Genomic DNA, 24,677 nt, shown 5'->3' with positions numbered 1-24,677 from the left:
CCTGGGTGGCTAGGGGACAAGGAAAGTGCCCCTGGGTGGCTAGGGGAAAAGGAGAGGGCCCCTGGGTGGCTAGGGGAAGAGGAAAGGGCCCCTGGGTGGCTGAAGGAGAAGGAGAGGGCACCTGGGTGGCTAATGGAGGAGAGGGCCCCTGGGTGGCTAAAGGAGAAGGAGAGGGCCCCTGGGTGGCTGAGAGAGGAGGAGAGGATTCCTGGGTGGCTGGAGGAAAATGAGAGGGGCCCCTGGGTGACTGGGGGAGAAGGAGAGGGCCCCTGGGTGGCTGGGGGAGAAGGAGAGGGCCCCCCGTGATGCCAGAGTCAGTTGCCAGGGAAGAGAGTGGAGCTGAGCCAGTCCTGCATATCTGACATCAAAGCCAAACATAGTGGAGCTGGAGCCCCTTGCCCTACACAATGACGGCACCCGAGGTGGAAGGTGAGGGGTAGCAGGGCTGTGACATTATATAGCATATGGACTCTGTACATTATTGGTAGTTTTGGTTGGAGTTGGTTTAGATGTTTAACTCTGTTGTTTTCCCCCCAGCTGTGAGGGACTGAGGAATGACAGCCCACTATGCTGGGACTTATAGTGCTCTAGAATGTGGAGGACTGAGGAATCCTCAGTCCCTTGCAGAGGGCACTACAAGTTCCAGAATAGCAGGCTGCCATGCCTTAGTCCCCACAGAGGGCACTACAAGTCTTAGCATAGCAGGCAGTAGTTCCTCAGTCCCCTACAGAGAGTAGTACAAGTCCAAGCATAGCAGGCTTCCATTCCTCAGGGAGGAATGGCAGTGAACTATACTGGAATATACAGTGCCCTCTGTGGGGACTCAGGTATGGCAGCCTTCTGCAGTGGGACTTGTCGTGCCCTAGACTGTGGCGGACTGAGGAAGGGAAGTGTAAGGGGGTATCTGGAAACTCTGATGCAAGGGGGAGCTTTGGTGACCACAGAGTTCCCTTTTACACCAGCTTTCCCCCTCAAACTAGGGTTCCCAGAACTCTCCTTACTTCAGAGTCCCCAACATTCCCCCTTAAACAGGGTTCCCAGAACTCCTCTTACATCAGGGTCTTCAGAGTTCCCTCTTACAGTGTAAGGGGGAAACTCTGGAGACTGATGTAAAGGGGGCTCTGTGAAATTTGATACAAGAGGGGGACTCTAATGTTAAGAGGAATTCTGTGGACTCTGATGTAAGGAGGAGATGCTGGGGGGAATCTGATTTAAAGGAGAACTCTTATGTAAGGGGGGGACACTGAACTCTGATGTAAGGAGGGACTCAGGGAATCATGACCTATAGGGAAACGCTGGGGACTGCCATGTAAGAGTAGACATATATATATATATATATATATATAGATAGATACATACCCGATGTTTAATGATCTAGAAACTGTGAATTCCTAGTACAAAGGTTAAGGCTCTTAATATATGCAATTTATACAGTTAATTTTTATCGCTTTAATTATTTTTCCCATTATGGGCGTGAGTGGGGCCTCATGTCCAAGTTTTGCCTTAGGCCTCACAAAGCCTAGAGCCGCCTCTGGCTATAGGATATTGTCATGTTGTAGGAGGCGGGGAGCTACAGACACCATTTAGAGATTTCAGCCATTCAGAGACTGCAGACAAACTGCATTGTATTGTCTGAGACAGCATATATACTACAAGAGACTGCAGGCTCGATGCAGGAAGCAGTTCGAATCTTCAGACAAGAGATATACTATAGGAAGCTGTCAAAGACTAGGAACATACTACAGGAGACTGCTAGAGATTACTGACATAGATTCCACTTATAGACTGATGCACTCACATTTGTAAGTTTTTACAACCTCCTTAAAAATTACCTTCTGCACATTTGATCTTCCACATAGCAAGATTCCTAATAAAACAAAAAAAAGTGACAAAAATGCATGATTACTTTTCTCTGATCTTTCATTATGGACCCTGTTGTAGGGTGCATCAAATGTGAGAATATTAATTGTTAAGGGGGCTGTTTGGAGCATAAATGGGGATTTTATTTGTAAAGTGTCTCTTTGATGTGATCTTAGTCTTTATATCAGTCTCATCTACTGTATGTCTACAGACTGTCACTGACTCTTTTGGCATGTACTGTATGTAGTACTGTATCTCCTCATGTCCGGTTGCATGTCCACAGTTTCCTTACATCTCCTATAGCATTAATGCAATCTCTGTATTCTGCAGTATGTAAGCAGTCTCTATCGCCTGCACCATGTATGCAATCTTTATCTCCTGTAGTATGTCTAATATTTGACTGTCTCTTGTAGCATACCCACAGTCCCTGTATCTGCAGTATGTCCGCAGTCCCCCATCATGTTTTCTGGCATGTTTGAAGTCACCCACCATCTGCTGTAACATGTCTGCATTCTCTGATTGTCTCCTGCAGTATCCAATTTCTGACTGTTTCTTCTAGCATGTCCATGGTCTCTGAATGTCTCCTGTAGCATGCTCACAGTTTCTGACTGTCTTCTGCAGGATGTCTAGAATCTCTCACTGTCTCCTGTACCGTGTCCACAGTTTCTGAACGTGTCCTCCTGTGCATGTGTCCACGGACTCTGACTGTCTTCTGCAGTATGTCTGCAGTCTCTGACTGTCTCCTGTAGCATGCCCACAGGCTCTGAGTGTCCCCTGCAGGATGTCTACAATCTCTGAATGTCTCCTGTAGCATGCCTATATAGCTGACTGTTTCTTGCAATGGGTCTGCTGTGTATAAGTGCCTCATGCAGTTTCTGATAGTCCCTGACCATCCCCTGTACAAATTCTGAGAATAACATATGGCCCTTTGGTGATGTCAGGGGCCACACTGAAGGCCTCCCTTATTGAGTAAGTTGACCATCACTGAGTTCTAAATCTGTCCAGACTAGGGGTCTCCAAACTTTCTAAACAATGGGTCAGTTTACTGTCTGTCAGACATTAGGGGAGTAGACTGTAGCCAGTAGGAGTAGAAAATGTCCCAGCATCAGGGGGAGTAGAGAGTGGGGTTGATTTACTAAAAACTGGAGAGTGCAAAATCTGGTGCAGCTATGCATAAAAACCATTAAGCTTCTAACTTCAACTTGTTTAATTAAGCTTTGACAATAAAAAGTGGACGCTGATTGGGTTGTTTGCAGAGTTGCACCAGATTTTGAACTATCCAGTTTTAGTAAATCAACCCCAATGTCTCAATCTTGGTCAGTGGGGGAATAAAAACTACATATCTCTTGTGCTCAGTAGGAGGAAGAACAGTTCCCCATCAATGGTATCAGCAGAATGAATAGTGCTCCATCATTGTCAGTGGAAGGAATAGGGTCCCATTATTGGTATTAGTGGGATGAATGGTGCCCCATTATTTGTATCATTGGGATAATTAGTGCGCCATGATTGTTATTAGTGACATGAATTATGCCCCCCGTTAGTGTCAGTGGAGGAGTAGCGCCCCAAGGGCTGGATAAAGGTTAGAAAAGAGAGGGGTGTATTAATTCCAAGATGTCCTCTCACCTTCTCAGCACAGCCATTTCGTTTTTTTGTTTGAAAAAACAAGACTGACTACGTGGTATTTGTCATGAAGCCTCGATCTGTACCTTTCCCAATTAATGAAAACTTTTGACGTTTTTACACTGGTTCCTTCAGAAGGTCAAAGCAAGATCATGACCAGAAGGTTCTAACCTTACACGCAGCTTTTGTGGATCAATATCAATTAGTCGGTTAAAAATTAGCTTCTTTTCATTCAACTTTCTGTACTGTTATACGTCCTAAAGCCACTATATGTTGTCTTTAAAGAGGAAAGTAGAGCTTTCTTCAATAGTTAACTAACTGGTATGGGCAAACATCTCCAACTGTACTTTGAACATAGCGCTTACCATGCATAAATATTATTAGCTCTAATAGGCTGGTAAACTGAAATTGCCTTATTAAAAGACCACGTGCATTAAAGTCCAAAGAAGCCAACTGGACCTCAGTTCAAAAAAGCTGAATACATTTCACACTAAGGATGCCATCTGTCCATGATTGAAAGGGCCAGTCTCTGTTTTGAATGGTATGTCCCCAGCAAACAAACATTCCCAGTGAGTGCAAGGATAAAAAATTGTCAATATGGCATGACCGGTGCAGCCGGGGCTGGGACAAACTACATTGATGGAAAGTACAGTGTGGTCCGAATCCTCAGGATAAATCCTATGGCTTTAGGAACCTCTGAAGAATCCAATCCAGTGCACCTAATGCATCACTTCTGAGAGACTGAAGAGATCTCTAAGCAGCAAACAGACAAAAAGATCAAAGTGCGCAGACTAAGTATAGTAGGTGTGTAAACATTTATTAAAGGAACTCAAATAGCAATTCACATAAAGTAAGACAAATTATGCTTATCGTGTTTTTTAAAAGGATTCCCAGCTGGGGAGGACACCAAGAAAACTGTCACAATGGATGCACTGGATAAGGTCTGGATGGCAACTGCAATAGATAAGAGAGACAGCAAGGGGCCACCAATCTAAGTGCAGAAAGGTGGAGAAGTAGATACAGCACACAATAATTGGCAACTCTGTGTGTGGATGATCTCATGCATCATTGGTGCAGCTGGGAGGAGGAGGCATCCAGGATCCCAAGATGGCGTCCCTGCTGCAAGGAGTGGAGTAGCCGGGGTGACCAGGCAGCCTCGTGACAGGAAGCAGCACATGTGGATCGACGGAGCACATGCAAGGACAGGAAGTGATGAAACAGGAAGTGATGTTGGGGGGTGGCAACAATTTTTGAAGCCGACGTCTCTTTTTCAAGACAGTGAGTGCCCCAGGTCCCCGCACAAAAAGAACCCACATTTTTTTCTTCAAAATGTGAATTATGCAGGTTTTGGAACCTGAGGCACTCATCAGCAGAATAGCAGATTCAATGCACTGGGAAGGTATGGTGAGTATAATTCATGTGCTGGAGGTGGTTTTGTCATGATGAGTGGGGGTATTGTATTAGAAAGAGTGGGTACTAGGTTTTGCTAGGGAGGCATTCTGTGAGCTACTTACTTCTGCACTCATGCAGTAAGTACCCCTACACTCTATGTTACACATTTCTGACCCCGGAACTCTGTGTATCACCCATTCCTTAACCCTGCATTGTATGCACTCATGGCCCATGAACTCTGTGACCCAGAGCATAATGGGCTCAGGTTTTATTTACCCATACCTCTTCAAGCCCCTCCTACTGTTAGCACAATGCGTTCTTACTTTCTTCAGAGTGCCCAAAGGTGGTCCAGGTCTTTTACAATCCTAGCAATACCCCAATGTTCTATAAGTAATGTCATCAGTAAGAATTGCAGGTGATACTCCAATATGGCGCTGCTGGAACCAGTCAAGAATGCGTTACAATTAGTGATCGTCCGATATCAGTTTTTCGTTGCCGATACCGATATTTTGGCCATTGCATATCGATATTGGCTGATATTTTCGTACATTTTAAAAAAATATATATATTTTTTTATTTTTATCACTTGACAGGTACTCTTGTGGAGGGATCTGGGGGTCTAAAAGACCCCAAACCCCTCATCTGCACTTAAAAGCATTCAAAATGCCAAGTTTGGCTGTTTTGAATGCTGTATTTTTTTTGAATCAGGCGCCGAGTACCTGGAAGTGGTCATTACTTCCGGGCTTTTACATGGAGACCCGATCAGAGCCGAATGCGGCTTTGATCGGGTCTTCGGAGGCCGTGCAGGCTGGTTTCCCGGGTCTCACGTTGGGACGGGAGACCCGGGCGAGCCGCGGAAGGCAGCAGGAGGGGGGACGTCCCCTCCCGCTCCTTGTAATTACAGCCGAGCGGCTTCTCAGCCGCATCGGTTGTCATTACAAGACGCCAGTACCGGGGTGATGCCTCTAGCTGCAGACATCACTCCGGTACAAGCACTTTACCAAAATATCAGCAATATCGGTCACCTTGGTGGCCGATTCCGATATATCGGGGAAAGTGCTTTGCCGATAATCAGTCGATCACTAGTTACAATCGTCTCTTGGGCTGGCTTACACTCTAATGTCCTTGAAACAGTCACACATATTACTATTATTGTGGTGGTTAGTATTCTAATTACATGTTGCACAAGGGAGGATGTTAGTCTCATATAGTGATTGGAACTGGTAATGCATCCAAGGAATTCATACAGATGGGTTTCATCCTACAGATCTCTACAGTTTACATGTCTATGTTGGAGCTGTTGCTCGGTGAATCCTTCCTTCTACATATTGCATGCGATGTCCACTATTTCTCTCTTATTCTATGACTGCTATGATGACCCAATCAATTAGCATGGTGCCTAAAAGGTTGTCAATCACCATAAAGATCTTGTTATGGTAGACATGGCTTCTAAGTTTAACATTTGAACAGGTACGGTACAGGTACGTCGGTTTGCGGGAAGTAGTTAAAGCAGGGTTAGGTTAAAAAAAAAATATCCCACGCTTTGAACATCTCACGGAGCACTGTTCAATCCACCATCTGAAAATAGAAAGAGTATGGCACATGGTGGGGATCCACCAAATCGGACAGAGAAAAGCTGTAAAGTGATTGCTTATAGGTAGGCAAGAAAAGAAAAAAAAAAAGATAAAGAGCTTTGTTTCACGTAACGTCCGTACACACGGGCAGAGTATCTGGTGGCATCGGTCAGTTCGATAAAAACTGGCAAACATATGGCCGTGTGTACGTCGAAGGGGCATGACCCAAAAAGGTCTGCCAATCGGCACCTGATCAGCATTCTCAGCCAATGGCTGAGAGCGCTCACCGGTGTGCTCTGGCAGGGGGGCTGTCCCCCTGTCAGAACAAAATAGCACAGGAGTTCATTGTACTAACATCAGATTGTTAGTACAGCGGCACCTCCTGAGCTCAAGCCCGCTGGGTTGAACAAAAAAAAACAACTAATGTGTACTAGGCTTTACTTCATGAGCCCTGTTCTTATTATACTCCCCCTAAAAAAAAAAAATGTCTTTGTGTCTTTCTAGGAACTCTATTTTTTGACCAGCACCAGGGATTCTGGCTAATCCACAGCATACCCCACTTCCCCCCATTCCCAGAGGATGGCTATGGCTATCCTGATACTGGTAAACTTTATGGCCAGACAGCCATCTGTGTGACCTACAAGTATTTTCAGTTTAAACAAATTGGTAAGTATGTTTTTAAAGGATTGCTTTTCATTGAAAATAGCACTCACCGTCACTTTATTAGCAACATCTGTACACCTGGTAATACACAGAGGGGGTCATTTACTAAAACTGGAGAGTGTTAAATATGGTGCAGCTGTGTATGGTAGCCAATCAGCTTCCAGGTTTTATTGCCAAAGTCTTGTTTTTCTTTTTGTTAAAAATAACAAACATGTTATTCTTACCTGCTCTGTGCAGTTGGTTTTTCACAGAGTGGCCCCGATCCTCCTCTTCTCAGGTCCCTCTTCAGTGCTCCTGACCCCTCCCGCCTGTTAAGTGCCCCTATATACAGACACGGCCCCTTTCTTTTCTTGTTGGCTGACTGACTTTGATTGAGAGCAGTGGGAGCCAATGGCGCCACGCTGCTGTCTCACCATTGAGGAGGAGGGTCCCGGGCAGCTGAGACACTGCTCCAACATTGCTGGATCAAGATGGGCTCAGGTAAGTATTAGGAGGTGCTTGGGTGGCTGCTGCACACAGAAGGCTTTTTATCTTAATGCATAGAATGCATTAATATAACAAACCTTCTGACTTTACAATCACTTTAAGGCCCCTTTCACACGAATAGTTAGAATTCAGATACAATGCAGGTAAGCCGCTCAGCTGAGAATGCTTATCAGATGTCAGATCCGTAGTCCCGGGCAGCACTCTACACACAAAAGTAGTGACCGCACTCTGATGTAGGAAGAAGCATTAAAGCGGAGTTCCGGCCACAAAAAAAAAATGTCAATGAAAATACCCCCTTGACAGTCAGGGCTAGTACATTCCACAATGGATAGCCTCTGATCTGTCCCGGTTCGCACTTACCTGCAAGAAGAAATACTCACTTTTAAAATTTCTTCTCCAGCGCTGCCATCTCAGGTCTGGGCAGCTTGAAGCCAGCGCGATCCTCTTCTGCGTCCTCTTCCGTCCTCTTCGGTCCCACGATGCACTGCGCCGGCCCCGCCGTCACTTCCGGGGCCGCAGCGTCATCCCTGCACAGCTTCTGGGCATGCCCAGAAGCTGTTTAGCAAGGTATGACGCACCTGAACCGGAACTGACGTCGGGGCCGGTGCCGTCGCATTGATTCCTGGGAGCGATGACGTTCAGCTACCAAGAATCATTGCAAAGCGGAAGTGACGGCGCGGGCCGCGGCCGCCGAGGGAGGAAGTGGAAGAAAGGTGAGTATATTTTTCTGCAATTACAAGGTAAGTAAAAAAAAAAAAAATCGTAATTATCCATTTCTTTTTCAGGTGACCTATAGCAAGCGGATGGCCCAAAATCGACTATGTCGATTTTGGGGCCGGAACTCCGCTTTAAATTTATTCACCACTTGCAAATCCAAACATGACTTGAAACACCACGGACAAGGACCAAAGGTTGACGCGTTTCACGAAATTACATTCGCTTACTCATAACCACACAAAATGCTTAGTGGAGAGACTGCTGATAAAGAGGCACGGCAGCTGAAGATCATTAGTGCAATCACAAGGATCCATTTCCATTGCCGTTACGCCTCCCGACCATAGTCACAATCCACCAGCATGTTAAAACCAAAAAATGTCTTATCTTCATATACCTCTACATTATCAAGGAATTCCATAGATGAATCAATACATATAAACCCATACAGTGGAAAGTGGAAAAATGGGTATGATGATATACACATATGCATCCCAGGCAGAAACTCCTCTAATTGACCATAAAAAATGTATAAAGATAAGTAAACAAAGAAAAAGGGAGAAAAAAAATATATAGGGGCCAGAGAAGAAAATGTAGAAAAAAAAGAAAAGACAAACTTTCACCACATATAGAGTGCAACATATATGCAATCAACTGTCCAAAAAAAATAAAATAATAAATTTAAATAATAAGTGCAAAAAAGATATATATACCGTGGGTACAGAAAGTATTCAGACCCCCTTAAATTTTTCACTCTTTGTTATATTGCAGCCATTTGCTAAAATCATTTAAGTTCATTCTTCTTCCTCATGAATGTACACATAGCACCCCATACTGACAGAAAAAACACAGAATTGTTGACATTGTTGCAGATTTATTAAAAAAGAAAAACTGAAATATCACATGGTCCTAAGTATTCAGACCCTTTGCTGTGACACTCATATATTTAACTCAGGTGCTTTCCATTTCTTCTGATCATCCTTGAGATGGTTCTACACCTTCATTTGAGTCCAGCTGTGTTTGATTATACTGATTGGACTTGATTAGGAAAGCCACACACCTGTCTATATAAGACCTTCCAGATCACAATGCATGTCAGAGCAAATGAGAATCATGAGGTCAAAGGAACTGCCTGAAGAGCTCAGAGACAGAATTGTGGCAAGGCACAGATCTGGCCAAGGTTACAAAAAGATTTCTGCTGCACTTAAGGTTCCTAAGAGCACAGTGGCCTCCATAATCCTCAAATGGAAGACGTTTGGGATGACCAGAACCCTTCCTAGAGCTGGCCGTCCGGCCAAACTGAGCTATCGGGGGAGAAGAGCCTTGGTGAGAGAGATAAAGAAGAACCCAAAGATCACTGTGGCTGAGCTCCAGAGATGCAGTCAGGAGATGGGAGAAAGTTGTAGAAAGTCAACCATCACTGCAGCCCTCCACCAGTCGGGGCTTTATGGCAGAGTGGCCCGACGGAAGCCTCTCCTCAGTGTAAGACACATGAAAGCCCGCATGGAGTTTGCTAAAAAAAACACCTGAACGACTCCAAGATGGTGAGAAATAAGATTCTCTGGTCTGATGAGACCAAAATATAACTTTTTGGCCTTAATTCTAAGCGGTATGTGTGGAGAAAACCAGGCACTGCTCTTCACCTGTCCAATACAGTCCCAACAGTGAAGCATGGTGGTGGCAGCATCATGCTGTGGGGGTGTTTTTCAGCTGCAGGGACAGGACGACTGGTTGCAATCGAGGGAAAGATGAATGCAGTCAAGTACAGGGGTATCCTGGACAAAAACCTTCTCCAGAGTGCTCTGGACCTCAGACTTGGCCGAAGGTTTACCTTCCAACAAGACAATGACCCTAAGCATACAGCTAAAATAACGAAGGAGTGGCTTCACAACAACTCCGTGACTGTTCTTGAATGGCCCAGCCAGAGCCCTGACTTAAACCCAATTGAGCATCTCTGGAGAGACCTAAAAATGGCTGTCCACCAACGTTTACCATCCAACCTGACAGAACTGGAGAGGATCTGCAAGGAGGAATGGCAGAGGATCCCCAAATCCAGGTGTGAAAGACTTGTTGCATCTTTCCCAAAAAGACTCCTGGCTGTATTAGATCAAAAGGGGGCTTCTACTAAATACTGAGCAAAGGGTCTGAATACTTAGGACCATGTGATATTTCAGTTTTTCTTTTTTAATAAATCTGCAACAATGTCAACAATTCTGTGTTTTTCTGTCAGTATGGGGTGCTATGTGTACATTCATGAGGAAGAAGAATGAACTTAAATGATTTTAGCAAATGGCTGCAATATAACCACCCACTGTATATATATATATATATATTATATATATATATATATGTGTATATATACATATATATATATATATAAATGAAGGAAAAAAGTATAGAAAAAAAGTATAAATGTGAAAAAGAGAAGAAGAAATGTATATAAATATATGTATAAACATAAACATAATGAAATGGAAGTAGGTAAAATCAGGAGAGGATGGCGATATAGACATATAGCATATAACAAATAATTATGAAAAATTCTCTTATCCAAAAAGCTATATCCAAATCCTTTTCTTATAACTCAAGACATTTAAATATTTAAATATTCACATGTGTATCCTAAAGTTCATTCAAATACATATAAATATATAAATTTTTCTCCTTTTTTCTCTGTTTACTTATCTTTAAACATTTTTTATGGTCAATTAGAGGAGTTTCTGTCTGGGATGCATATGTGTATATCATCATACCCATTTTTCCACTTATGAGTTGAAAAAACATTTATGTATGGGTTTATATGTATCTATCCATCTATGAATTTCCTTGATAATGTAGAGGTATATGAAGATAAGACATTTTGGTTTTAACATGCTGGTGGATTGTGACTATGGTCAGGAGGCGTAACAGCAATGGATATGGATCCTTGTGATTGCACTAATGATCCTCAGTTGCCATGCCTCTTTATCAGCAGTCTCTCCGCTAAGCATTTTGTGTGGTTATGAGTAAGCGAATGTAATTTCGTGAAACGCGTCCACCTTTGATCCTTGTCCGTGGTGTTTCAAGTCATGTTTTGGATTTTCAAGTGGTGAATAAATTTAATGTTTCTTCCTACATCAGAGTGTGGTCACTACTTTTGTGTGTAGAGTGGTTAGAATTCAGCTTTTAGCTGCAGAAAGAGGAACTTATTTACCGCAGCTAAATGCAAACAGTGCATCCCCATGGCCCCATTCAAGCACTGCGTTTAGCAACGTTTTCACAACATACTGTTTTGTGCATTTAAGAAAAATGAAGTTGACAGCGTCCAGGAGCGATGTACCGCAGATATCTGTATATAAACGCAGTTAATCGCAGTACAAAAAAAAAAGTAAACAGTTGCTATACAAAAGGCAAAAAACGACCGCAGCTGCATATAATCGCACATAATTTGCAATGTATTTATTTATTTCAGGTACTTATATAGCGCTGTCAATTTATGCAGTGCTTTACATATACATTGTACATTCACATCAGTCCCTGTTCTCAAGGAGCTTACAATCTAAGGTTCCTAACTCACATACATACACAGTAGGGCCATTTTTTTTTTTTTTTATACAGGATCCAATTAATCTACCAGCATGTCTTTGGAGTGTGGGAGGAAACCGGAGTACCCGGAGGAAACCCACAGAGGCACAGGGAGAACATGCAAACTCCAGGCAGGTAGTGTCGTGGTTGGGATTTGAACCAGCAACCCTCTTGCTGCTAGGTGAAAGTGCTAACCACTACACCACTGTGCCGCCCCAATTGTGCCAGGAGTGTTGAAATTTCAAAATAACAAAACATGCTTTTACCAGCGGCACAACAACCACCCGTGTGAAGGGGGCCTAATTGAACAAGCTGAACTTAGAAGCTGATTGGCCACCATGGACAGCTGCACCAGATATTGAGCCCTCCAGTTTTAGTAAATCTCCCCTACAATTATCTAATCAGCCAATCATATAGCAGCAGCAGCAGCACAATGCATGAAGTAATGCAGATACAAGTTAGGAGGTTCAGTTAAAGCTGAACTCCAGGTATGATTTGATTTTAAATGCATACATTTAGGAAAATAATTATTTGTTCCCCCGAAGATTTTGTAAATTTGCCCACTTACAAAGAAATTAAGGTTCTATCATTTGTATCACAGGTGTATTTTAAATGACAGAGACAGAAAATGAAGCAAAAAAATCAAGAAAAAAAAACAAATGCTATAAATTAAGTTACAGTTCAGTGAGTAAAATAAGTATTTGATCCCCACGCAAAACATGACTTAGTACTTGTTGGAGAAACCCTTGTTGGCAAGCAGAGAGGTAAGACGTTTCTTGTAGCAAGTGACCAGGTTTGCACACATTTTAGGAGAGATTTTGGTCCACTCTTTTTTGCAGATCTTCTCTAAATCCTTAGTGTTTCTTGGCTGTCGCTTGGTAACTCAAAGTTCCAGCTCCCTCCAAAAATGTTTGCTAGGATTATGGTCTATACTGTTTTCCATAACTTCCAGGAAGAGCCTATCCTCAATGGACATTGCTACCTGATTGTTCTCCTTTGCTTTCCTGAACACTGTTCATCCTAAATTGCCTTGGTCAGTCATAGGTATTGCTGTCACAGGGGGAACTTAGGAAATGAAGAGGTACAGGGTTGCTGTGTGGTAGCTCCTTTATGAGGATGTTATTTTGACAGGGCTGGAAAAGAGAAGGGCGACCATACTCTAGTATACTAGTGAGCAAGTTGTTAACAGATGTCGGTTTGTGTGCGTCCCCCAGGCAAACATCACCTATGATGACCCATCCAAGATCAAGTTTTCGGGCATATGGGGCATTGGGAGGACAATTGATCTGGTTTCCTCCTTTGTGGGCTTGCAAGATATCCCTCCCTAGGAGTAAGATTATCCGAGCCTGATCATCTAGTTCTGGTTTGAGATGTGCTATGTGATTCAGGTGAGTCTAGTGAACTGCTGCATCTGGTGTGGGGATCTCAGATCTGTTGTCTGGGATCTGATTGCAGTCTATTATGGTCGGTAAAGCCCCGTACACACGCACAGATCGTCGTCATACAAATGTTCGTCTTTTCTCCCCGGGATGTCGGTGTCTGTTGAAAAGTGCAAAGACAGCACAAGGACAGCACAAGAATTTTGTCCGCAGACTTCAGCTGACTGCAGAAGTGATGTCATGTAATGGTTAACTTTCCCTGTGTTTTTTATTTTCTGAGCATGCCCAGTCTTGCAAATCTGCGGTCTGTCGGCTGATTTCTGTACTGACAGGCGAACAATCGTCCGTTCTGGTGTCCGCAGACAAAAATTTTCATGTTTGCAAGAAAGACTCTTGTCCGCGGATTGTGTGCAGACAGTTGTCGGAGGCACCATACTAACACGCGTACAATCGGCAGATCTTTCGTCCGCCGACGTTTGTATGACGACGATCTGTGCGTGTGTACGGGGCTTAAGCCCCGTACACACGTACCGATCGTCGGCATACAAACGTCGGTGGACGAAGGATCTGCCGATTGTACGCGTGTTAGTATGGTGCCTCCGACAGATGTCTGCGCACAATCCGCGGACAAAAGTCTTTCGTGCAAACATGAAAATATTTGTATGCCGACACCAGAACGGACGATTGTTCGCCTGTCAGTACACAATTCGGCCGACAGACCGCAGATTTGCAAGACTGGGCATGCTCAGAAAATAGAAAACACAGGGAAAGTTAACCATTACATGACATCACTTCTGCAGTCGGCGGACAAAATTCTTGTGCTGTCCTTGTGCTGTCTTTGCACTTTTCAGCAGACACCGACATCCCGGGGAGAAAAGAGGAACATTTGTAAGCCGACCATCGGTACGTGTGTACGGGGCTTTAAGGGTAGGCATGTCTTACCATCCACAGATTTGATTTGTAGGCTGTCAACTCTTCTCCCCGCCGTCTCCACTGTACCTGCACAGGTCTAAAGGCCCGTACACACGTACCGATCGTCGGCATACAAACGTCGGCGGACGAAAGATCTGCCGATTGTACGCGTGTTAGTATGGTGCCTCCGACAGATGTCTGCGCACAATCCGCGGACAAAAGTCTTTCGTGCAAACATGAAAATTTTTGTCTGCGGACACCAGAACGGACGATTGTTCACCTGTCAGTACAGAATTCGGCCGACAGACCGCAGATTAGCAAGACTGGGCATGCTCAGAAAATTAAAAACACAGGGAAAGTTAACCATTACATGACATCACTTCTGCAGTCAGCTGAAGTCTGCAGACAAAATTCTTGTGCTGTCCTTGTGCTGTCTTTGCACTTTTCAACAGACACCGACATCCCGGGGAGAAAAGAGGAACATTTGTATGCCGACCATCGGTACGTGTGTACGGGGCTTTAAGGGAGTAAGGACTGCTGGGGCCCTTAATGTTTAGAATGTCAAAAAACACAGATCTAGCTAGTGACTTATTACCCTGATCATCCAAGATAGCGTAGAGCTTGACTGCTTTGTCACTGCGTCCTTTTGGGTAAACTCTTATGCCCCATACACACGTGCAGATTATCTGCAGACTTTTGTCTGCAGACTTACCAAAACCATATAATATGAGGTCAAACCTAAACACTTTCAATTTGTATGCAATCCGGCAGGCCCTTGCACTACATAGAAAAAGTAAGTCTGCAGACAAAAGTCTGCAGATAATCTGCACGTGTGTATGGGGCATTACTAGACAGATTTTGGAACAGGATCTGTAATTCCTTTGCAGACTTCAGTGCACTGTGAAGTGATTACTATTGCATCTGAGCAAGAGTCTTTGGCCTCCCGCCATGCTCCTTGTCACTATGGGCTGGTGGGAAGGTTCTTGGAGCTGGCCCTGGGTGCAGAGCTATGTTGTGATCTGTGCTGCCACACTCTGTACATTTAACACTGACCTTACAGTCCTTGGCAAAGTGTGTTGATGAAGAGCAGCACTTGTAACAGATGTTGTTTTTTAGAAAAGGCCTTGCGATCCCATTTCAGAAGAGGATGTGACATCTTATGCAGAGGGCAGAACTTAGCAGGGTCACTTTCTTGATCCTCTGGCTGAGACTTTGCAGATCTGTGGGAAGAAATGTTAGTTTTGTGCACTGCTACTGGAGCCCTTAGTTGCTTAGGGCCAGAAGTGACATAAGACACTGGAAAAATGAAGCAGGGGTCATCTTTCGTTCCTGCTTGTAAGTCTACAAAGTCCACAAACTCTCTAAAGGGTGGAAAAGGTACATTGGATTTTCATTTGTAGTTACAGCCATGAGCGATCCTTCTTTCGTGCAACTCATAAGGAAGTTTTTGTGCTAAGGAGTTAATACCTCTAGCTGAGTCAAGATAAGAAAGGCAAGGTAAGTCTCCTTCTGCTTTAGCAACTTGTAACTCCATACACAGGTCACTAAAGCCCCGTACACACGCACAGATCGTCGTCATACAAATGTTCGTCTTTTCTCCCCGGGATGTCGGTGTCTGTTGAAAAGTGCAAAGACAGCACAAGGACAGCACAAGAATTTTGTCCGCAGACTTCAGCTGACTGCAGAAGTGATGTCATGTAATGGTTAACTTTCCCTGTGTTTTTTATTTTCTGAGCATGCCCAGTCTTGCAAATCTGCGGTCTGTCGGCTGATTTCTGTACTGACAGGCGAACAATCATCCGTTCTGGTGTCCGCAGACAAAAATTTTCATGTTTGCAAGAAAGACTCTTGTCCGCGGATTGTGTGCAGACAGCTGTCGGAGGCACCATACTAACACGCGTACAATCGGCAGATCTTTCGTCCGCCGACGTTTGTATGACGACGATCTGTGCGTGTGTACGGGGCTTTAGTCTTTGGTAACCTCTGCTAGGTATTTTTGGGAAGTTCTCTATCCTTTTAAATAGTGTACTCTCTATAGCCTCTGGTGACCATAACATCTATCCAGTCTGCTCCAGATGTTTGTAAGGCCTATCTCTATGTGGTTTATATTAATGCCTCTGATCCTTTTGGCATGCTCAGCAGAATCATTGCCAAGCCACTTTACAAGGAGATCTATCTGTTCCCTGCAGTATAGATCTAGACCTTTGATGGCACTATGGAAAGAAGATCGCCATACCCTGTAATGCTGGGGGCGATCATTAAATTAGACAAGCACTTGGGTAACTAACTCACGTTTTGCAAGGAACTTGGCAAAGTCTATAGTAGCCTGATTAACATTAGGGTAGGCTTCTGGTATATTGTGGTGTAGTTTATAGGCATACCTGGTAGAAGTCTCTTCTTTAGGCGGGCTGGGTTCATACTTGCATAAGGTTGGCGGCTCGTACCAGCTTGTTTCATACCCCCTTGAAGTGAAAGCAGGTGTTTGATGCTTGTATGAAGGCTGAGTAGAAGGTTTGGTTGGAGCTGGATAGCCATGATCTCGGTCAGATTTTTCTTGCTTGTAGCACTGGGGTTCAAGGTCGGCTTCCTGCTGCTTTGTTTGATGTGACTCACTGACGTCATGTTTGATTTCTTGCTGTGGAGTACTGCTCGGGTTAGAGTGCTGGTAGACATAATCTGAAGTGTGCTGCATGGAATCTTTGTGGTCCTCCTCTAGACTTAGTATGCTGCTACCTACTCTTGGCTCATCGTAGACTGCTGCTTCTGCTTCTGCAATGGTGGTAGTAGTGTCTTGGTCCACTGCCAGCCTCTCTGTGTTAGCTTCAAGGATAGCCTGCTGCATTTTCAGAGATGCCTCTTGCTGAGCTAGTTCAGCCTCCAGGCGTACTCTTTGTTGTTCTCTCTCTCTTGCTCCTGCTTCACCTTTTCTGCTTCAAGGTGAGCCTTTTCTCTTTTCATCTGCAACTCTTGGTCTGCAAATGCGGTCCTGGCCCTCGCTGCTTCAGCTTTTGAATGGGACGATTGCTGCTGCATTTGTGACAGATGACTTAGATGAGCTTGTTGTGATCGTGTTTTGTAAGAAGATGCTCGACTGTGAGACATGGCTGCGGGGGAGAAGCTGTCCTGCTGTGTAGAGACCGTTGTGGTGTCGTTGCTGCGTGACAGAGCACGTCTCTGTGTATCCTGGCTGCTTGCTTCACCTGCTAAAGGCCTGTTTCCTCTAAGCCTTCTGACTGTATGGATACTGCATAGCCCGGCTGTACAGTCTTCCAAAGTCAACTCATCTTCACCTCAGAGGTCAGCAAAAAATGTCACTTTTCTAGGACAGAGAGCTAAACCTTCCTGCTCCATAAACTTCAGATACCATATTTCTTTGATCTCAAATTTATTAGAACAAGCCAGGTGAAACTATAAATTGATAAAAATAAACATCAATTGGTACAAAATTACATACAAGAAAAAAACAATGCTCTATAATACAGGATGGGATAACAAGACCTCACTTTTTAAGCTCTCTCAGGGATGATGGCGAGAGATTGAGGAAACATGCCTTGCTGTAGCTTCTGAAAATGGTGGCTGCTTCACTTCCTCTAGAATACACTGGTTCCTAACAACTTTATTAACACATTCTATGAGTTTACAATATGTAACTACAGCAGAATAACTGAAGCTATACCAAAAAAGAACAGTAGGTGGCATCTGCACTCTGCATATAACTAGCTTATGTAAATCAAGAAAACCCAACATGTTATTTTAGGCAACATATACACAAGTAATCTGAATAAAGTCCGGTGGGCAGAACAATGCCAATAAATATCTAAAAGATTCAGAGGATTGGGAGAAAGTGCTGTGGTCAGATGAGACCAAAACCGAGCTATTTGGCATTAACTGGACTCGCTGTGTTTGGAGGAAGAAAAATGCTGACCATGGACCTATGAACACCATCCCTACAGTCAAGCACAGACGTGGAAACATGATGCTTTGGGGCTGTCTATCTCTGCTAAAGGTACGACTTTTCTGCATTGAGGGACCAATGGACGGGGCCATGTATTGTAAAATCTTGGATGAGAACCTTCTTCCCTCAGCCAGAACACTGAAGATGGGTCATGGATGGGTCCTCCAGCAAGATAATGACCCAAAACGTACCGTTAAGGCAACAAAGGAGTAGCTCAAGAAGAAGCACATAAAGGTCATGGAGTGGCCTAGTCAGTCTCCAGACCTTAATCCTACAGAAAATTTAAAGAGGGAGCTGAAACTTCGAGTTGCCAAGAGACAACCAAGAAACCCTAAGTATTTAGAGAAGATCTGTAAAGAAGAGTGGATCAAAATCCTTCCTGAGATGTGTGCAAACCTGGCCACCAACTACAAGAAATGTCTTACCTCTCCTTTCCAACAAGGGTTTCTCCACCAAGTACTAAGTCATGTTTTGCTTGTTTTTTTTTTCTGGGTTTTTGGTTGATATTCTGTCTCTATCATTTAAATTACACCTGTGATAAAAATTATAGACCCTTCATTTCTTTGTAAGTGGGCAAACTTACAAAATCTTCAGGGGATCAAATAGTTATTTCCACCACTGTATTTACAATGGTCCAGCTTGGCACAATGTAAGTAGACGGTGCTACTACAGTGATCAATGCGATCTTCTGGGTCCTGTGGCTGCCATTCAAAGAACACTTTTTTTTTTTTAATGAATATAAGGTGTTCTCTGATTGGATGAGGTGGAGAGGAGGGGTGGTGATGTCACAATCTCCACCTAATCCGATCACTAAAGTAATCATAAACTTTCACAGGGTTCCATCCTAAATGAGATATGCACAATTACATTGGTCCAAGTTTGACTAATGTAAGTGTGCAATACCCGGGGTACAGCTGAAAGTTTGCATCAAACACCAGCATGGGAGAAAATGCGATTCCAGTGATTTTGACTCTAGCATGATTCTTGTGCCAGATGGGCTGATTTGAGTCTTTCTGTAACTGCTGATCTTGGATTTTCACACCCCTGCTCTAGATTATGATCGGGCTTCTGATAATGTAAACAAAGCCGCCTGTCATTCTCCCCTGTGTAACAATGGAGATCAAATGGTTCTACTATGTAGGACCGTTGATCACTGTTCTTACACATCAAGCCACAGCCAATCACAGTTAGAAACACGCCCCTAGGACACACTTAACCCCTCCCTCTCAAATAAAGTTAACTCCTTCACTGCCAGTGTCATTTTTACAGTAACAGTTCATATGTATAGCACTGATTACTGTAGTAATGTCACTGGTAACCCCAAAAGTGTCAAAAATGTCAGTCAAGGGTCCGATCTGTCTGCCCCAATGTTGCAGTCCCGCAAAAAAAATTGCAGATCGCCGCCATTACGCATTAAAAAAAAAACAACAAAAATGACAAAAATCTTTCCCTTTGTTAGTAAACGCAATAACTTTTGCGCAAACCAATCAAAATATGCTTTTTGCGATTTTTTTTTTTACCAAACATATGGTAAAAAAAAAATTGGCCTAAAATGTTAAAAAAATTTGATTTTTACATTTTTTTTTTTGGGAATTTCATATAAAAAAATTTGAAAAATATTGTTATTTTTTCAAAATTGACGCTCTTTTTTTGTTTATAGCGCATGATCAAAAAATCGCACAGGTGATCAAATACCACCAAAAGAAAGCTCTGTTTGTGGAAGAAAAAAAAAGGACGCCAAATTCGTTTAGGTACAGCGTCGCACGACCACGCAATTGTCAGTTAAAGTCACGCAGTGCTGAATCGCAAAATAGGCCCTGGTCAGGAAGGGGGTAAAATCTTCCGGGGCTTAAGTGGTTAACAGCCCTTAACCTCCCCTCTATGTTATCCTATGTCCATGCACACATAGACGTTTTTAGCAGTTTATCAGCAGGGGAGTTTATGGACTGTTGTCTGAACGCCCTAAAATCGTGTTCAAGAGAAGTTCTTCTGACCACAAAAGCCACTGAACACTGAAAAACGCTCATAAACGCACATAAACTCTAGGCAATTTAGCACTTTATCTAGCGTTTATCTATTTCAATGGTGAGAATAAATTTAAATTCTGCTCAATAAAATAAATAAACTCCCAAACTCCAAACTCTGTTAAAATTTGAAAAAATGCAGCTTAGGTGAGTTTATAACACTGATTTTCTCCTGTCAGGGTAAACAACCTTAACAAGAAACCAGTGTGCATAAGGCCTAAAGCAAATACTTGAGATTCTTTTAGGCCCGGTTTACACTACGTCGCTCCGACTTAGGCGCGACTTGCACGGACTTCATAAAATGAATGTCTATGCAAGTCGCCTCCAGGTCGCCCGGAGTAGTACAGGACCCTTTTTCTAAGTCGGAGCGACTTGTGTCTCTCCTATTAGAACGGCTCCTGTACCGCACAATGGGAGTGTGAAGGACCGCGACTTGTCAGGCTGACAAGTCGCGGTCCAAGTCGGACTAGTGTGAATGCGGTCTAAAGCTTTTTTTTTTTATACGTGCCAACCAAAAACAAAATTTTAATAAATATATAAAATGAATACTAATGTACATGATTTCTTTTTCCTGGATTTTTCCCTGGATCACTGGACAGCTACCCAACTTCTGTACTACAACCCAAATGTTTACAACTGCTCCATCCCCGACCTGTACCAAGAAGATCTTTGGGGCCTGTGTACCATATGTCAAGGCAAGAGGTTTCCTTGGGTAGATGAGACAAGGATTGCTGTGCTGAGATCAGCAGAAGGAGAATTATTTTTGAATTTTGCTAAATCCAAGTACTTTGTGGATGGTAAGTAAATAAGGAGATTTTTTTTAGTAATATTGAGTCTTCATTGAAGACTATTGTCTCCATTCCTGTGGTCCCTTTTGTGAAGGAACATTATTTTAGGGATCCGTGTACCTCTAACACCCAGGCACAACATTGAATTGAGAATGAAAACTGTATTCCAAGAACATAGCTAAACACATAGATAAAATGCATGTATAGGAACTGTTTTACCTGCCAAGGATTTGTGTTTCTGCCTATTTATTTCTGAGATGTACACAGCTCTGTCCTCTCTGGGGCAGAAGACCTGATTTTTCTCTGCTATAGTTGAGTTGAGAACATAGGTGTGCACAGCCTATGGCATTAGCGTGTGCACCCCCAAAGCTCAGACACATATGCGTGTATATATACTGACAGTGTCAGTAGAGCAATGGACGGTGTCAATTGTTTTTATTTTTATTATTTTATTTTTTATTTTTCACAATTTTATTTTTTTAAAATTTTTCTTGACAATTTAGGAGCCCTGTTAGTTTCGGTTCACACTGATCCGACCCAACTTCGGGCGACTAATGCCGTCGCCCATGCACCGCGACTTCGTCGCAGCTTGCAAGTCGCTCCGACTTTGCAAAAAAAAAAGACGCAGGAACCTTTTTCTAAGTCGGAGCGACTTAAGTCGCTCCTATTAGAACGGTTCCATTGCACAGCATGGGCCGCTACTTGTCAGGCGACCAAGTCGTCTGACAAGTCGGAACAGTGTGAACCGGCACTTAGGGGGCGTTGGTGAAATATCAGGGGTCTAAACAGGGGGAATCTTTGCTCCATGGGGTAATTAGGGTGTGCCAGGTGTGCGCACGCTTATGGTTAAGAAATACTACAGATCTACTTCTCAAACTTTCCCCACTCCCCGTGACTATAGAGTGAGCAGAGAAGCAGCAGAGTGATTGGCTCTTCTTTCTGGCACTTATTTCTCTCCTCCTAGCAGCATGTTCCTTGCACTGTAGCACAACTGATTGGCTCCTTGTGCTGCTTCTCCCTCCCCCAGTTCAAGCTTTTCTGTACAGGGACTTAAAGGGCAGCTGATATTTAAATTAGAGTTGTTGTGAGGAATTAGAATGCCTTCCAGTTTTTTATTGCTTTCTCCAATAGGGAGATTCACCCTCTTTATTTTACTTTCATCAAGAGTAAAAGTAAATTAAAATCCCAAATTTTGTTTTGTCACCAGAATAGGAATGAAGGAGAAAGAGAGTTTTCGGTGATGCTGTAACAACAAGAAATGTTCTCACTTCGGAGGGGTTTCAATTCACAATGGGACACAGATGGCAAGCCCCCCCCCCCCAAAATAAAAAATAAAAAAAATAAAAGAAGATGTAAAAAAACTGGAAGCTTATATTCTCCCTTACTCCGTACAAAAAGTTAGCCACTGCCCGCACCTATAACTGGTCTTTGCAGCAAGGAGCATTGGAGGGCAAAAAATGTCAAAAAAAGGCCAAGGAAAATTCCAAGCTCTATACTTTCCGACCAGCCTGCGACCAACATAATTGACCTGTCTAACAGTATGCGTTACAAACAGGGGTTTAGTTTGACTAAACCCCTGTTTTAACGCATGGCCTTTTTTTTTATGTAGTACTTTTTCTTTACAAGGTTAAATAGATTAGGCTTTCAATGTGGCTGAGATTAGGTTTAGAGTTAGTTAGGTTTTGCCTTTACTTCCACTTAATTAAAAAAAAAAGTCATCCTGTTATTCAGTGATAGAGAAACTAACCGTACATAGCACCTAGAAGTGCAGAGGAGTGGTTTGGATTATGCCACCTAGAGTGGTAGGAACTGGTGCACAAGGGTTTCCTGAGATAATAGTAATTAATACACAGTACATAGGGGGAACTGCACACCCCACAGACCCTTGATGGGGAACTTGTCAATTAAAAGTTGAAAAGTGTGTGTGTGTGTGTGTGCGTGTGTCACATCCTGACTGATGGCAGCCTATTCTTGCATAGTCAATGCTTGGTTTTTCTCAGAACATATTTATTATTAACCGGTTGAAGATTGACCACAAGTTCTCAATGGGATTAGGGCCTGAAGAGTTTCCTGGCCATGGATCCAAAATGTTGATGGTTTTTCCCCAAGCCACTTAGTTATCACTTTTGCCTTTTGGCACGGTGCTCCATCATGCTGGAAAAGGCATTGTTCATCACCAAACTGTTCTTGGATGGTTGGGAGAAGTTGCCCTCGGAGGATGTTTTTGTTCCATTCTTTATTCATGGCTGTGTTCTTAGGAAAGTGAGTCCACTCCCTTGTGAGCGAAGCAACCTCACACATGAATGGTCTCAGAATGCTTTACTGGTGGCATGACACAGGACTGATGGTGGCGCTGACTTTTTCTTCTCCAGAGGTTTTTTCCAGATGCCCCAAACAATTGGAAAGGGGATTCATCTGAGAAAATGACTTTACCCCAGTCCTCAGCAGTCCAATCCCTGAAGCTTTTACAGAATATCAGTCTGTCCCTGACGTTTTTCCTGGAGAGAAGTGGCTTCTTTGCTGCCCTTCTTGACACCAGGCCATCCTCCAAAAGCATTATCCTCACTGTGCGTGCCGATGCACTTACATCAGGGTGCTGCCATTCCTGAGCAGGCTCTGCACTGGTGGTGCCCTGATCCCGCAGCTGAATCAACTGTAGGAGATGGTCCTGGCGCTTGCTGGACTTTCTTGGGCTCCCTGAAGCCTTCTTCACAAATGCAGTGGAAAAGTTTTTTATGGCATTAAGTAAATTTTTATGGCAAAGAGGGACTTTGCAAATAAATGCAAATTATCTGATCTCTCTTCATAATATTCTGGAGTATATGCAAATTGCCATCATAAAAACTGAGGCAGCAGACTTTGTGAAAATAATATTTTTGTCATTCTCAAAACTTTTGGCCACGGCTGTAAGCGTAATTTTTCTTCCTTTTTTTTATTCCATTTATGATGTCTACAAACTCTCAATAAAAAATGATTCAACATAAAATCCAATTGCTTGTTATGGGTTACTAATTTTTTTTTAATGATGGTCTTGTTTATGTTACATACTGGCTCCTCTTTCACCGTGTGATTCCTTTCCTAATGCTTGTCTAATAGATATCTTCACAGCCTGGATCGCCCAAGTTCTGGATTCAGACTTACTGACAGAAACATGGCAGCCGAAGGGGAAAGAGCTTCCATCAAACTGCTCCCTGCGATGGCACGTCTACAACATTCGGAGGATCGCCCTGCCAAACCTTTCCTTCTACTCTCATTATGATCATTCCAAGTGGTGTGTTTCCGAGATGTACAGCAGGAGCTGGATATGCATTGGAGACCTGAATCGCTATCCTGAGCAGAAATGGAGAAGTGGAGGCTTCATTTGCACCCAGATGGAGCTCATATACAAAGCATTTAGAGGAATGATCGCCTACTACACTGAATGTAAATAAAATGTTCATTTACAGGTATTACTTTTTGACTTGGAACAATCATAACCTCCCACATGCAAATGAGAATAAAAGTTAGCCCAAGATTTTATAACTTCTGATCCAAAACTTAACCTAACTCCTGAACACTGTTATGAAAAAATATTGCATTTTGATAAATATATGCTGCTAATAACTGTAGTTTTGTGTTTTATATATGAATTTGTTTTTATTTCATATGCCTTGGTCCGTTTAATTACCAAGACTTCAATATATAAGCATTTAAAGGCCCTTTTATGCATGACAATAAAGTAATATTAAACATAGAATTCTACTTCA

The 24,677-nt window shown here is 43.2% G+C and overlaps 1 protein-coding gene across 1 annotated transcript in view; it reads left to right on the top strand.

The window, feature by feature from the left end:
* Positions 1-24,401, top strand: part of DNASE2B (deoxyribonuclease 2 beta) — a 41,244-nt gene extending 16,843 nt beyond the window's left edge. The window contains exons 4-6 of the mRNA XM_082264862.1: positions 6,951-7,112; positions 20,743-20,940; positions 24,028-24,401. Coding sequence (XP_082120988.1) covers positions 6,951-7,112; positions 20,743-20,940; positions 24,028-24,362 — 695 coding nt within the window. The 3' untranslated portion in view covers positions 24,363-24,401. The remainder of the gene's footprint in view (positions 1-6,950; positions 7,113-20,742; positions 20,941-24,027) is intronic.
* The last annotated feature ends 276 nt before the right edge of the window (positions 24,402-24,677 follow it).

The sequence above is a fragment of the Pelophylax lessonae genome (assembly GCF_965119305.1).
Source record: "Pelophylax lessonae genome assembly, chromosome: 8".
Lineage (NCBI taxonomy): Eukaryota > Metazoa > Chordata > Amphibia > Anura > Ranidae > Pelophylax > Pelophylax lessonae.
The sequence above is the reverse complement of the archived record's forward strand: the minus strand, read 5'-3'. Positions and strand labels throughout refer to the sequence as shown.